The sequence below is a fragment of the Stegostoma tigrinum genome, chromosome 17, assembly GCF_030684315.1.
Source record: "Stegostoma tigrinum isolate sSteTig4 chromosome 17, sSteTig4.hap1, whole genome shotgun sequence".
In the NCBI taxonomy this organism is placed as follows: Eukaryota; Metazoa; Chordata; class Chondrichthyes; order Orectolobiformes; family Stegostomatidae; genus Stegostoma; species Stegostoma tigrinum.
Window position 1 is genome coordinate 12,474,737 of NC_081370.1, and position 16,316 is coordinate 12,491,052.

Here is a 16,316-nt window from a genome sequence, read left to right on the forward strand (position 1 = left end):
TTCCCCTACTGCATCCCAAAACCAGCCCAGCTAGTTCCCTCCCCCCACTGCATCCCAAAACAAGCCCACCCTGTCTCTGCTTCCCTGACCTGTTCTTCCTCTCACCCATCCCTTCCTCCCACCTCGAGCCGCACCTCCATTTCCTACCTACCACCTCATCCCGCCTCCTTGACCTGTCCATCTTCCCTGGACTGACCTATCCCTTCCCTACCTCCCCAGCTATACTCCCCTCTCTACCTATCCTGTTTTCTCTCCATATTTGGTCCACCTCCCCCTCTCTCCCTATTTATTCCAGTCCCCTCTCTGATGTAGGGTCTAGGCCCGAAACGTCAGCTTTTGTGCTCCTGAGATGCTGCTTGGCCTGCTGTGTTCCTCCAGCTCCACACTTCGTTATCCATGTAGAACATGTCCACTGGTGTCCCTTCATCAATCTTCTTCATAATCTCCTCAGAAAAGTCAACTAAGTTAGTGAGACACAGTTTCCTGCACATAGAGCCATATTGACTATCCCTATTAGTCCTTGCCTTTCCAAATACATGTAAATTTTGTCCTTCGGAATCCTCTCCAACAACTTACCAACCACTAATGTCAGGCTCAATGATCTATAATTCCCTGGCTTTGGGGTCAGTGTAAGGGAGTGCCACATTTATGGACAGTCATTGCTGAGGGAATGCTGCGCCGTTAGATGGTGTGTTACATAAGTGCTTCATTTGCCTTCTGAAATAGATGTAAAATGCTCCTTTATTCTGAAGTACTCAGTGCCATCCATGTTGGAGTTGTCAAGTTCGTTTTTGGAGACCCTCACGGACTTGCTGCAATAACAAGACACTGACCTGTTTAGAAAAACACAAATCCTTTTATTACCAAGCAAGTATAAGCTGTGGAGAATCACTGTACTCAACCCAGCACAGAGTGCAGAGTCTCGCAAGTAATTCTCCCTGAGCAGCGGACAGTCCCTGCTTTTTATACTTTACAAAAGACATGATACATAAAACGATTTCACAATTTACAATGGCATGATACATAAAACAATTACTACAACAGACAAAAACATGATAACCAAGCAATTATTACATCAACAACATAAAAGACCAGGATATAGTATCGATTGCTAGTGAAGTAGCTGCTAATGGCAGGAGGCGATTTCGAGTTGTTGTCCAGGACAGATTGTGATTTCAAGTTGCCAGTTTGTCTGGCTAGAACAAAGTCAGTGCCCTGGCCCCTTTGCCAGCGACAGCAGTTACATGCTTTAGAGGTTTCACATCTTTACAAATTTTCCCCACCTAACCCTATTTGAAACAGAGATAATGGGAACTGCAGATGCTGGAGATTCCAAGATAATAAAATGTGGGGCTGGATGAACACAGCAGGCCAAGCAGCATCTCAGGAGCACAAAAGCTGACGTTTCGGGCCTAGACCCTTCATCAGAGAGGGGGATGGGGGGAGGGAACTGGAATAAATAGGGAGAGAGGGGGAGGCGGACCGAAGATGGAGAGTAAAGAAGATAGGTGGAGAGGGTGTAGGTGGGGAGGTAGGGAGGGGATAGGTCAGTCCAGGGAAGACGGACAGGTCAAGGAGGTGGGATGAGGTTAGTAGGTAGCTGGGGGTGCGGCTTGGGGTGGGAGGAAGGGATGGGTGAGAGGAAGAACCGGTTAGGGAGGCAGAGACAGGTTGGACTGGTTTTGGGATGCAGTGGGTGGGGGGGAAGAGCTGGGCTGGTTGTGTGGTGCAGTGGGGGGAGGGGATGAACTGGGCTGGTTTAGGGATGCAGTGCAGTTCCCTCCCCCCATCCCCCTCTCTGATGAAGGGTCTAGGCCCGAAACGTCAGCTTTTGTGCTCCTGAGATGCTGCTTGGCCTATTTGAAATAGTTTGGTTCTAATTTTAATTCAATCAGGAAGCTTAAGACAGTGTCTGCATACCGATGTGTGAGAAGAAAAGGAGTTACAAAAGCTTTACACTGAACTCCTAGCTGGGCAGTCAGCTTCAGGGCAGTGTCTGCATACCTATGTGTAGGTAGATGCGAGTTTACTTCTATAAATTAAAGTCTCTGTATAGGAATCAAATGCAGATAAAAGACCTTAATTTGTAGAAGTATATAAATCAATGGGATGTTAACACATTAACATCTCAGAGTAATATGCTCAACAAATGCACAGTTTTTCATTTAATATACTATACTATGCAGTACTGGTTTTTTTTGTTTACTCATGGAACATGGGTGCCACTCGATGGGCCAGCATTTATTGCTTATCACTAAACTGCCATTAAGAAGGTGATAGTGATCTGCCTGTTCGAATTGCTACAGTTCATGTGCTATAGGTTGACTGTAATGCATTTAGGGAGGGATTTCAAGGAATTTGACCCAGCGACAGTGCATCTTGTAGATAGCACAGACTGCTGCTACTGAACGTCAGTGGTGGAGAGACTGGATGTTTGTGAATGTGATGCCAACCAAATGGGTTGCTTTGTCTTGGATGGTGTCAAACTTCTTAATGTTGTTGGAGCTGCACTCATCCAGGAATATGGAGAGCATTCTATCACATTTCTGATTTATGCCTTGTAGATGGTGGTCAGGCTTTGGAGTGTCAGGGGAAGAGTTACTGGCTGCAGTACTTCTAGCTTCTGATCTGGTCTTTTAGACATTGTGTTAATTGAATGAATTCACTTCAACCTTTGGTCAATGGTATTCCCAGGATGTTGATAGTGGGGGATTCAGTGATGGTAATACCGTTGAATGTCAAGGGGTGATTGTTAGATTGTCTCTCATTGGAAGTGGCCATTGCCTGGCATTTGTGCAGCATGAATGTTACTTGCTACTTGTCAGCTCAAGCTTGGACATTGTCCAGGTGTTGCTGCATTTATACATGGACTGCTTCAGTATCTAACAAGTCGTGAATGGTGCTGAACATTGTGCAAACGTCAGTGAATATCCCCACTTCAGATATTATGAAGGAAGGAAGTACATTGAAGAGGCGGCTCAGGATGGTTGCGCCTACATCACCACCTTTGAGGAACCCATGCAGAGATATCCTACAACTGAGATGACTGACGTGCAATAACCATAACCGTCTTCCCTTGTGTCAGGTGTGACTCCAACCAGCAGAGAGTTTTGATTCCAGTTCTGCTAGGGCTCCATGGTACCACGCTCGGTTGAATGCAGTCTTCATGTCAAGGGCTGTCACACTCACGTCACCTCTGGAGCTCAGCTCTTTTGAACTTAAGCTGTAGTGAGATCCGGAGCTGAGTTTCCCTGGTGGAACTCAAACTGGACGTCACTGAGCAGGTTATAGTAGAGGGCGTGCTGCTTGTTGTACTATTGGTGACACCTTCCATCACTTTACTGATGATCAAAGGCAATAATTGGCTGGGTTGAATTCGTTCTAACTTTTATGTACAGGACAAATGTGGACAATTTTCCACATTGTCTGCTAGATGCCAGTGTTGTAGCTGAAATGGAAGAGCTTGGCTAGAGGAGAGGCAAGTTTTGCAGTCTTGAGGGCTATTGCTCAAATATTGTCAGTGCCCATAGCCTTTGCAGTATCCAGTGTTTCCAACTGTTTCTTGATATCAAATGTAGTTAATTGAATTTGCTGAAGAATAGTATCCGTGATACTGCAGATCTATGGAGGAGGCCAAGATGGATCATCTGCTTGGCACTTCTGACTGAAGCTTGTTCCAAATGCTTCAGCCTTATCTTTTTGACTGGTTTGATATAGAATATTGGAGCAGGAACAGGCCCTTTTGAGTCTGCTCTGTATTGAATATGATCATGGCTGATTATCCAATGGAGAATCCCAACCTCGCTGTCTGCCCATATACTTTGATCCCGTTTGTCCTAAGTACTTGTTTACAGTTGAGTTGGCTGGTTTCATTGATGATGAGAATATTTGTAGAGCCTCCTCCTCCAGGGAGTTGTTTAATTGTCCACCATCATTCAATGACTGGATGTGGTAGGACTGCAGAACTTAGATCTGATCCAAGATAATAAAATGTGAGGCTGGATGAACACAGCAGGCCCAGCAGCATCTCAGGAGCCCTAGCAGAACTGGAATCAGGAGCTCTATTTTTAGTTATGTCTAGTGCTGCTCCTGACGTGCTCTCCTACACTCTTCATTGAACCAGGGTTGATCCCTCTCTTGATGGTAATGGTAGGGTGGGGAATATGCCAGGCCATGAGACTGCCAATTATGTTGGAGTATGATTCTGCTGCTGTTGATGGCCATGAATACAAAGTCTTGAGTTGCTCTATCTGTTCAAAGGTGATAGTGCCACACACCATGATGGAGGGTATCCTAAATGTGAAGGCATAACTTTGTCTTCACAAGGACTATGCAGTGGTCACTCTTACCAATACTGTCATGGACAGATACATCTGTGGTAGGCAGATTGGTAAGGATGAAGTCAAGTACATTTCTCCCTCTTGTTGGTTCCCCCACCATCTACCACAAACCCAGTCTAATAGTACATCCTTTAGGACCCAACCAGGTTGATCAGTACTGGCATTGCCGAGCCACTCTCGGTAGTGACCATTAAAATCCCCTGCCCAGAGTGTGTTTTGTGCCCTTGCTACCCTCAGTGCTTCCTCAAAGTGTTGTCATCAGCTAAGGGAGAATGGTACATGCTGATCAGCAGGAGGTTTCCTTGTCTATATTTAATCTGAGACCACAAGATTTCATGGGATCCAGAAATCAACACTCTCCCAACTGTATACCAATGTGCCGCTACCTCTGCTGGATCTGTCTTGGATGGGATGTATCCAGGAATGGTGATGGTAGTGTCTGGGTCATTGTCAAGTATGATTCTGTGGATGTGATTGTGGTCAGGCTGTTGCTTGACTAATCTGTGAGACAGTTGCCCCAATTTTGGCAGTAGCCCCCAGATGTTAGTAAGGAGGACTTTGCAAGGTCGACAGTGCTATTTCTGCTGTTATTGTTTCCAGTGCCTGGTTCAATTCCAGTTTATCCAGTTTCACTTCTTAGTTGAAACTTCATAGTGATTGATGCAACGAGTGCCTATCAGGTGATTTCAGAGAGCAGTTCAGAGCCAACCATATTGCTGTGGCTCTGGAATCACATGCCAGACTAGGTAAGCATGTAACTTCCTTTCCTGAAGAACATTAGAGAACCAGATGTGTTTTTCATGGTTTTTCTTAACATCTTTGGCGGGACCTAAATTACATGGGTATCTGGATTAATAGTCTAGTGATAATACCACTGGACCATCACCTCTCTAGGATTGGTTCTGTATGCTGAGGCCAACAGGAATTGAGACAAGGCCTATGTCCTGCAGTTTGATTTTGGTTTGGAAAGGGTATGTGTGTATGACAGGCTCCAAGTCCATCCATTGGCTGTCTGTCAACCTTAGGCACATGGTTGAAAAGGGGGACTTGTAGTAATACTGCAGCTTGACTCGGTTCCAGGGCAGAAAGGGATTCGGAAAACAATTTTTAACCTTTTCAAAAAATGTATTTTTTCCACAGCATGATACAACACTTATAGCACTTCAGATGGCATTGAACGTGTACTCTGGCAACATTCCTCCCTATGCTTCCTGTTACATGTTTGAGCTGTACCAGGAGAATGATGGGTGAGTTCTGTGGAGATTCTGAAACACTCACTGCTGGCTGTCCCTTACTGATTATAACAAGGTCCACTGGCTTTAACACTGTCTAACTATCTGTGACAAAGCTTAACTCAGAAACAAACTATTTATGATGACCACTCACTCCAGGTCCACCAGGAACAGTTAATAATGTAACTCCTGACCTCTAATTGGCAAGTAGCAAAGTTCTGTTAGCGGAGTTCCTGTTGCCTGTTCTGTATGAACCTGAATGGTCTCTGCAACACAAAGAGTCCACACCTTGTGGTTTCCCAACCCCTGGGCAATGTCCTTCCAAGACTCCTGTAATTGTATGCCTGCACCACTGCCACTTCTGTTACCTGGTCTTTGTCAGAGACTTTATGCTGCCCTATTGGCACCTCAGCACCTCTTGCTACCACTCATCAGTCACACTTCTGCTATTAGTCACCCACTATCCCTCCATGTGGCTATGATGCGGTGAGGCTCGCCCTCAGCACTAACTTCCCCAACAGTGTAAGGCTTCCTCAGCACTGACCTCTCCCAACCGTGCAGCGCTCCCTTAGCACTGACCACCCCCTGATGGTGTAGCGCTCTGTCAGCACTGACCCTCCTGCACCCCCACACTGATGTCTCTCAATGGAGTGGTGCTCCCTCAGCATGGACAACCCCCACCACCTTCGTTGGTGTGGTGCTCGCTCAGAATGACATTGTAAAATACAGTTTGACAGTTAACCATTTAAGGTAATTTGATACCCAACAACCAAAGTCTTAGGCAAAAAAAGAGAAAATAGATAGAGAAGTTCAGGGACGTAAATCCAGAACTTGGAAACAACATGCAGTGACTAGATCTGGAGATATTGTAGGCATTGGTGTTGTGTCCATATTTCAGTATATGACAGGACTGGAGAAGAATCCAGAGGTACAGCTGGAAGAACCATGAATTCCTGTTTTCTGACTATCCAATGGGTGAGCGTTTCTGCTGTAGATTCTCCAGCAGCTCGTGAGCTTCTCTATGTGTTAGGCAGGTAACCTCTGTCACTTCTTAGATTTGTGTATGTTGTCTTTTCCTTCAGTTCCGTCTGAGTTACGCTGACCAAAAATGTCTCTCTCTCTCTCTCTCTCTCTCTCTCTCTCGCTCTGTGTGTGTACTTTCTGCAGGTCATTCACATTGGACATGTACTTCAGGAATGACACTAGTATTGACCCTCATTTGCTTGCTCTGCCATCCTGCTCTGAGCACTGTCCCTTACAAAAGTTTATCCAAAACACCAAGGATCTGATCTCTGACAATCGAGATGAGGAATGCGGGTTGGCCAGTCAAGTCAGCTCGTGTATTCTGGCAGGTAACTTACTGACCCAGCTTGTTTTAATTCAGTTGTAGGATGTGGACGTTGCTGCCTGGGCCCAGTTCAGGGCCACTGTTGAGGATCAGAGCTGGGAGAGATTAAAATTAGGCCCAGTGGTGCCTATATCCACTGCTTGACAATGGAAATGAGTTTGAAATGTACGAGCACCATTTGGTGCCAGATGGTACATCAGTACTGGTCAGTATTAATGAGGGTGTTAGTGCATACCTCCATTGACAATGATAATCCAATACTGATCATGGTATTGAGTGTAATGCTGATGCTTAGTACTCCTATTCTGGAACTGACCAGCTCTCACCCTCTGAAACTGTCACAGCTGAACATGAAAGTAGCAAAGAGAAAGACCATAATTTCTGTTTGATTTCTTCTTGTTTTGATTCTTCAGGTGTTTGCCTTCCAAAGTTATTTAGAATGCAGAGATTTACAGGGAGTAGTGTGTCAGTAATTGCAGTTATGTGTCTTGTGACAGTGAATCTACTTGTGGGACAGGAGCTCCAGGTTCAGAGGCCCTGTCAAGATTTGCTGACCACAGAACATACATTATGACATTGACAAATATGTTGATTATCAAGCTGTAAATTTTTCCAATGCACCTATGGCAGACAGGTAGAGTGGGAGAGTTTCCTAGTCAACCAAAACTGCATTGCAGACTAACTAACTTACCCCACGTTACCCCACTTGCAGGTACTTAACATGAGCAAGTATCATCCCTGTTTCAAGGGGCAATGGCACATGCACTTACATACCCACGGACTCTCATATACACTGTTATAGCATGGAGACCAGACAGCCAATCCAAATTAGATTCTGTATTTGCAACACAGAAAAATTAAAATACTTAATGATCTTCAAAATTGACATCAATGGTTCCTCTCCAGACTTTTTTAAAAAAAGCCCAGACTTTATGAATAGCCAATACTAGACACTAGGTTTATAGCTGAAACAAAAGACTTAACAATTTATTAATAATACAGCAGTTTTAGCAGAGTATAAACAACAGGTAATCTAGTTCATGTTTATGATTTAAACCCAATCCTCCTCATTTCTCACACCCCACTCTCTCACAAAGGCAGAGAGTTGAATAGACACAGTTAAGGGATAAGTCAAAAGAGAAAAAAAGATGTGACTGGTCATTACACTTAAGCAGATTCTATGATCCATAATATCACGGGTTCATGGAATTGTATCTCACTTGGTTTCTGAAGACAATGGCCAATGCACATAGCTTCCAGTAGGCCTAAGGAATATTCCATTCTTCCAAACTTTCAATAAGTTGATAATGAGAGGCCAACGAGGGAGCAATCACACCTCTGTCCTATTGCTATGGGTAGCCATAACCCTTCTGACAAAAACACAGTTCCAAACAAATGGAAACTCTGGCCTCAATGACTGCCTCCCCACAATGTTCCTGTTAACATTGAACATCCGCTATCTGCTTGAACAGACTGCCTGAGGAGTCGATGCATATATAGAGCACTTTTAATAAGAATTAAGCTGCAATTAACGTCCAGGTCAGACCATGAAAACAGACAACAGTTTGTTTATTCTCCTTTTTTTTCAAAACAAGCTATTGCTGACAATCCAAAGGCTATTTCTCAGCTCACAGTTCACAGTTCCAAACCAAAATGAAGAAATAAAATAATGAAAAATCAGTGAGGGTTCGAACAACACACATTCTCATTCACACGCACTCCCTTGCATGCATAGCGGCTGCGCTTCCCTAACCTGTTCTTCCTCTCACCCATCCCTTCCTCCCACCTCAAGCTGCACCTCCATTTCCTACCTACTAACCTCATCCCACCCCCTTGACCAGTCCGTCCTCCCCGGACTGACCTATCCCCTCCCTACCTCCCCACCCATACTCTCCTCTCCACCTATCTTCTCCTCTATCCATCTTCAGTCCGCCTCCCCCTCTCTCCCTATTTATTTCAGAATCCTCTCCCCATCCCCCTTTTCTGATGAAGGGTCTAGGGCCGAAACGTCAGCTTTTGTGCTTCTAAAATGCTGCTTAGCTAGCTGTGTTCATCCAGCCCCACACTTTGTTATCTTGCCTCCAATCAGCATTATCCAGTTTCTACCTAATATTGTTATAGTTCACTTTCACCAATTTAACACCTTCACCTGACAACTGCAGTTATCTCTATCTATGAGCTTTTTAAAACTCACTGTATTATGGTCACTATTCCCAAAATGCACCTCCACTGAAACATCACTCACCTGGCCAGGCTCATTTCCCAAAACCAGGTTCAGTATCACCTCTGTGATAATGGGAACTGCAGATGCTGGAGAATCCAAGATAATAAAATGTGAGGCTGGATGAACACAGCAGGCCCAGCAGCATCTCAGGAGCACAAAAGCTGACGTTTCGGGCCTAGACCCTTCATCGATGAAGGATCTAGGCCCGAAACGTCAGCTTTTGTGCTCCTGAGATGCTGCTGAGCCTGCTGTGTTCATCCAGCCTCACATTTTATTATCTCAGTATCACCTCTTCCCTGGTTGGAATTTTTACGTACTGTGTCAATAAACCTTCCTGAATGGTCCTTACAAATTTTGCCCCATCCAAATCCCTAGCATAAAATGAGTCCACCTTTCCTATTTCTGCATTCTACCCATATTGCTTTGCTGCAAGAGTCCTATGATGTATTGTCCCTCAGTACTGCAGTGAGATACCCCTTTACCAGTAATGCAACTTCCCCAACCCTTTTACCTCCCTTTCTATCACACCCATAACATCTAAATCCTGGGACATTCAGCTGTCAGTGCTGTCTTTCCTTCAGCCAAGTTCCCATAATCGCACTAATGTCATAACCAAAGTTCTAAGTTCATCTACCTTGCCTATTATACTTATCATATTGAAACACATGCATTTCAGGCCTGTTCCACACTGTCCTCCAACCCCACCACACCTGGCACTTTTCCCTGCCTGTTCTTAGTCACGTTTGTTACAGAGGTAGTAGGAACTGCCGATGCTGGCATCTCTCTGCAGAGACTTAGATGAAGGATAAATATTGGCCATAATGCTGGAATGCTCCCTCCAGTTGGATGTCCTATAGGGCCAGAGGGTCTTTTACAATGACCAGGGAGGTCAGCTGGCATCTGAAAGACAGAGATGACTCTCTGAAATGCAGAAGTGGTTCTGAGTGTTTTAAAACATCTCCTAATGCCAGTCTGTTTTGCAGAGAGGATTGTGATTGCGGTATTGTCCGTCTGCCTGCTGTTGCTGATCCTCGTGCTGATTATCCAACACTGCTTCTGGAAGCGGAAGACACGCCATCACAGAGTTCCTTCCAATAGTGAGGAGCTGGCCTGACAATCAATGACATTGCTGCCACACCCCAGCTCGTAGGACGATTGATTCAACCACTTGCCTGCCAATCTGTCACATTTCTAATTACTGACTGGTAGGGGGCCAGCTTGCTTGGAATTGAGTGTTTTGTTTAATGATTGTCATTGAGGTTGAGGGATGCATTCCTTATTTTTGTAACTGGTGATTGGACCAACCCTGCCCTTAACTCCAATGCCACCCCCCTCCGTCTCCACACTTTGTTGCTGACTGCCCCCTGCCCCCACCCTACCTCCACCAGTTCTGTGGGGAGACTTATGCAGCACTAGTTGCCACAGGATGTTCCTTTCATACCTTCTGTCCTCTCTGCCACAAAAGACTGCTTATTTTTACCTCTCTTAACATTACCTTTCCCTTTGTCTCAGCTTTTCTGGTACAGGATTCCTTCACCCAGTGTCTTCAATATTACCAGCTCCATCTTTTCTGATGCACTTCTGTGTGGTTTTGGGGTCTACTAATGCCTTGAATTTGTAGTTTATTATCCCTTTTTGTGAACCACTTATGGCATCTTTCCCCTTCTTATGTCTGTAACTTCCTCAAGCCCAACAACCCCAAAAATCCCAGCTGTCCATTTCTTACTTTGCCCCTTTGAGAATCCTTCCTGTATTTTCCTCCTTGTTGGGGTTGTATATTCAAACACCAAGACCCTGTGTCCTGGAGTTTCCTTCTAAACATTGTCACCTGAAAAATGATTGCTTTCATTTACATAGAACAGTACAGCACAGTACAGGCCCTTCGGCCCATGATGTTGTGCCGACCTATATCCTACTAAGATCAAACTACCCTGCATACCCTACATCATCCATGTGCCTATCCGAGAGTCACTTAAAACTCTCTAAAATATCTGACTCCACTACCACTGCCGGGAGCGCATTCCACATGCCCACCACGCTCTGTGTAAAGAACATACTTCTGACATCTCCCCTATATCTTCCTCCAATCACCTTAAAATTATGCCTCCTCATAATAGTCATTTCCACCCTGCAAAAAAGTCTCTGATTATCCACTCTATCTATGCCTCTAACCATCTTGTACACCTCTACCAAGTCACCTCTCCTCCTTCTTTGCTCCAGTGAGAACAGCCCTAACTCTCTCAACCTTTCTTCGTAAGATCTACCCTTCATCCAGGCAGCTTCCTGGTAAATCTCCTCTGCACTCTCTCTAAAGCTTCCACATTTTCCTATAATGAGGCAAGCAGAACTGAACACAATATTCCAAGAGTTGTCTAACTAGGGTTTTGTGGAGCTGTAGTACAACCTCACGGCTCTTAAACTCAATTCCCCTGCCAATGAAAGCCAACACACCACACGCCTTCTTAATAACCCTATCAACTTGGGTGGCAACTTTGAGGGATCTATGGACTTAGACCCCAAGATCCCTCTGTTCCTCCACATTGCCAAGAATCCTGCCATTAACCCTGTAATCTGCATTCAAATTCAACCTTGCAAACTGCATCAGTTCACATTTTTCCAGGTTGAATTCCATGCCCCACTTCTTTGCTCAGCTCTGCATCCTATCAATATCCCGTTGCAACCTACAACAGCCCTCCACACTATCCACAACTCCACCAGCCTTTGTGTCATTGGCAAAGTTACTAACCCATCCTTCCACTTCCGCATCCAAGTCATTTATAATGACCACAAAGAGCAGAGGTCCCAGAACAGATCCCTGTGGAACATCACTGGTCACCGAGCTCCAGGCTGAATATTTCCCATCTACTACCACTCTCATCTTCTATTTGAAGGCCAGTTTCACATCAGACAGCCTAATTTCCCTGAATCCCCCATGCCTCCTACTTTCTGAATTTGCCTATCTTGGGAACCTTATCAAACGCCTTGCTAAAATCCATATTCACCACATCCATTGCTCCACCCTCATCAGTGTGCTTTGTCACATCCTCAAAGAATGCAATAAGGCTTGTGAGACATGACCTGCCCTTCATAAAGCTATGCTGACTGACTGACTAACTAACTAGTGTTTGATTCCTCCTTGTAAAACTTCCTGTGGCTGAGATCTCCCTCAGGACACAGTGGAGTTGGACTTCAAGTTTGGATGTGGCGTGTGCTGTGTAAGTGCTCGTTGTTGGATCTGCAGTGTTCAGTGAGCTTCCCTGTGGCTCTGGGTCATGCTTCACAGAACTAATTCTCCAACAAGCCTCTGAAGGGGTTAGAGTGAAAGCAATATTTGTACATGACTTTTCTAACAGATTGTAGGTGCATGCAGCTTGAACTGACATATTTAACAAAGGCCATGATTTTAACTTTGCTGAAGGTAGAATCTAAGAGTATACTGGGGAAACGTATTTGAGCAGGAACCGAAAAGTTGAGCTGAAAGACCTAGCTGCTTGCTTATCCCAAGGATGTGAACATTTATTCAAATTGTTAGCAGTTGCTTTCTGTACTTTTTTCCCTTTGTGCCATTTTGTTTCAGCATCTTTGAGGAGACTTGATTACTTCGGAACAGCCTGCCTTACCCTCGGTAACTAGCCCATTTTGCTAGTGTCCCCGATTCCTGACTGAAGAGGAAAACCAGGGTTCAGCTTGATGCCTCTCTGGCCTGGCTCAGTGCGGTAATGGGCATGTACTGTGCATGAGCTTGTGGGGAATTAGCCCCTTCTGGGATCCTACTGTACATTGTGTGAAAGGAGTATGTTGCAATTATTCCGTTGCTGTTAGATTGCAGTACTTTGGCAGTGCCTCTCATATACTCTGGAAGTGAAGTCAGGACTCCAGACCCTCTCTCTTGTTCAGCACTCAGCTGTTCCTGGTGGCCAGTGGATTAATCTACTCTGCACAGTATGTCCGAGTACTTGGAGCTCCGTCACTGTTCCATATCATAACTAATTCTCCAGTATCTACAGTTCTTTGTTTAGTTTAGTTTGTCTGCTGTGACCTTTCTGCAATTGTATTCTTGTCATTGTGGCTGAGTCAGATGTTGTAAAAGATTACATTATTGTTCTTAATCGTGTTCCATGCCATAACACTAGCTGATTTATTAATCAAAAAGTAGTTAAAAAATAGATTATTTTGATAACTAAAATAATAAATGGGATCTTAATAAGACCAGAAGTAAGCCATTCAGGCGAATGAGTCTGCCATTCAATGAGATAGAACACAGAACATAGAACAGTACAGCACAGGACAGGCCCTTCGGTCCACAATGTTGTGCCGAACCTTTCCCCTAATCCTAAAGCCTATCTAACCTCCAACCTACCTTATACTATCATCCATAAATGGCTAAAGATCATGGATAATCTGATAATTTTCATATCCACTTTCCTGCTTTCTCCCCATAACTTTGATTCCTTTTCTGGTTAAAAGCCTGCCTATCTTGACTTTGAATATACTTAACCACGCAGGCTTGACAGCTGTCTGCAATGAAGTATTCCTCAGATTCAAAACCCTTTGAGAGAAGAAATCCCTCCTGTTCTTTAGTGTGTGACCCCTTTATTCTGAGATTATGCCCTCTGGTCCTAGACTCTTCCACAAGCGGGGAAAAACATTCCACATCTACCCTGCCAAATTCTCTGAGAATCTTATATGTTTCAATGAGGTCACCTCTCATTCTTATGAACGCCAACAAATAAAGGCCCAACTTACTTAGTCTCCTTATAAGATCCTCCTATCCAGTATCAACCTAATGAACTTACTCTGAAATGCCTCTAATACCAGTATATCTTTCTTTAGATAAGGGGACCAAAACTGTTCACAGTATTCCAGCTGTGGTCTGACTCGTGTCTTGTAGTCTTAGCAAAACCTTCTTATTTTTAAACTTCATTCCCTTTGACATAAAGGTCAATATTCCATTTGCACTTCTTAGATACATACAAAGAAATTATTACCTCTGTCAATGAGTTCAGAACAAGTGCCAAAATCTTAAAATTGAAGCTAAGCTTTCTACAGTGAATTCTGTTACTTAGAGAGGGGAGTGGATTCCTTAACTCTTCCCCAAAAATCTTTTGATGCATACATCAATCAGACCTTTCAAAATTGTATTCATTAGTCCGTCATTGGCTGACGTTATCAAGGGGGTAAATGTGAGTAAACCGAGTTCAGATACAGATTAGCCATGAAGCTCCTAGTGGCCTGTTTCTGTTCCCACGCTTAAAGATTTTAATCGCACATATCACTCCCATTTGCCATTAACCATTCCTCAATAAAGTCCTCGAATGTTTTGTCAGCTCCCAATCTTTAACTCCACAGTTGAACCTGACCACTGGCTTTATGCTGTGTCACAGCAAGAAACAGCCCTATGTCAGAAATTATATGCTCTGTGACTGACCGAGGTAAACTACCCTTCCCCATCCTTCTCAGCAGCATTCACATAATTGATCACATCATCTTTCATTTTCACTTGTACTCTATCACGCTATGCAGGGATTCACTCACCTGATTCTATTCAAATCTATCCAGGGACACATCTAGCCATCCATTATTGAAAACTTTGCCAAAATCTTTGCTACCTTGACTATTCAAATACATCACAGGCTTGAGCTCATCTAAATCTGCTGTTCTAACTCACACCCATCCTGTGCTCCCAATCCAACAATGTCTCTATTTTATAAAATTGCATCCTTGTGTTAAAATCCCATTTCATGCTAACCTCATCCAGTCCCACAAACTTCCATCACTATTTTACCAGCTCAGGGCTATTTTTTTAACCATCCATCTCTCTTTGTCTTACTGTTGACAGCCCTGTTTCTAACTTTTGAGATTTCCTCTCCAAACCTCTTGACCTTGCAAACTGTCTCACTACCTTTAAGATGTGTCTTAAGACCTACCTTTTGGACATTTGAACCTTCTGTACAGGTTTTGTGTTCTCTCCACTTTTCTGCTAGGTCCCTTCCATGGAACTGGCTTTTTCTCAAGTTGACAAAAATATTGAAGTATTAATTGCAAAATTAGTTTAAATAAACTATTTGTTGCTATCATGTCTTTTTAATTGATGAATCATTAACCTTAATTGCACTTCCAGAATGCTAATCGACATACCTTTGACAATTGTCTCATGTTTGGCTGATGCCGTTTTCTGAGCCCATCACAGCTCCAATGATAATGTCTGACAGCCTACCCCAGTCAGAGAGAAATATCCAGAAAGGTATAATGTGATAGCAATGTATCATGCTTTTTAAAAAATTTTTGTATACAAGGAGCTTCATGTTATTAATGTTGTAATTCAGTAAAATCTGGTTTATTGCACTTTGCTGCTGGTCAACAGTTAAACTTTTAATAATACCTGATTTATACATCCTTCATGCTGTTGGTGTTTATTCTTCTGAATGTCAGGGAAGTTTTTCTGCCTATCACAGTGTTACACAGAATCAAGACTTTCAGTCTGATCCAGGTCAGTGTTACCAGATATTTGGCGAGACTCTGCTGCGGTATCAAACATGCCCTTGTTCTAGAATCACCAATAGGGTATTCCATGTTAAATTAGTAAACGATAATGAGCCAGATTCAATCTTGACAGTTTTGTAACTGATGAAGCTCTGGGGAGGGCTTGTCTCTGAGATAGTTAGCAATGGCCATCAGTGAAGAGGCCAGTTCTCACTTGACATGCTTTCAAGCAGTTAGAGCACAGGAATCCTGATTTTGAAGGGGATCTTGCATAGGCAGTGTAAGGAATGACATATAGCCTTAATTTTACTTCGTATTTTGCACATTAAGATAGGAAAGGCATAGGTTTGCTTATTCTGTGTTTAAGGAGTGGTGCTTGATAGGGTGCTGCCACCATCTAGAAATCTATTTGCTTACTGTTATGATCCCAGCTGAAGGTAATATTAGACAAGTCAGAGCTCGGAATGAAACCTGGTTGATAGTTGCAAATTTTTAGTTTTGTAGGTTACACTACTGTGGCGATTTGTCACTGAACACATACACGAGGTTGCCAATGTTCTTTAACAAAAAAATTCATACGCTTATTTCTCAAAATAAACAGCTCTATACATGAGACAGTTAGGAAGTATTTTTATGTGACAAACAAAAAGAAACATTTAGCCTTGTTAAATCCACAATATCCTTTACAG

General features: G+C 43.6%; 1 protein-coding gene across 6 annotated transcripts in view; it reads left to right on the plus strand.

The window, feature by feature from the left end:
- Window positions 1-15,543, plus strand: part of LOC125459217 (lysosomal acid phosphatase) — a 106,122-nt gene extending 90,579 nt beyond the window's left edge. For 4 of the 6 annotated variants that reach the window (XM_048545310.2, XM_048545315.2, XM_048545314.2 and 1 more), the window contains 3 exons: window positions 5,481-5,587; window positions 6,740-6,924; window positions 10,128-15,543. In XM_048545310.2, the coding sequence (XP_048401267.1) occupies window positions 5,481-5,587; window positions 6,740-6,924; window positions 10,128-10,258 (423 nt within the window). In that variant the 3' untranslated portion in view covers window positions 10,259-15,543. The remainder of the gene's footprint in view (window positions 1-5,480; window positions 5,588-6,739; window positions 6,925-10,127) is intronic. The other 2 variants (XR_007248985.2, XM_048545312.2) reach the window with 2 other exon arrangements.
- The last annotated feature ends 773 nt before the right edge of the window (window positions 15,544-16,316 follow it).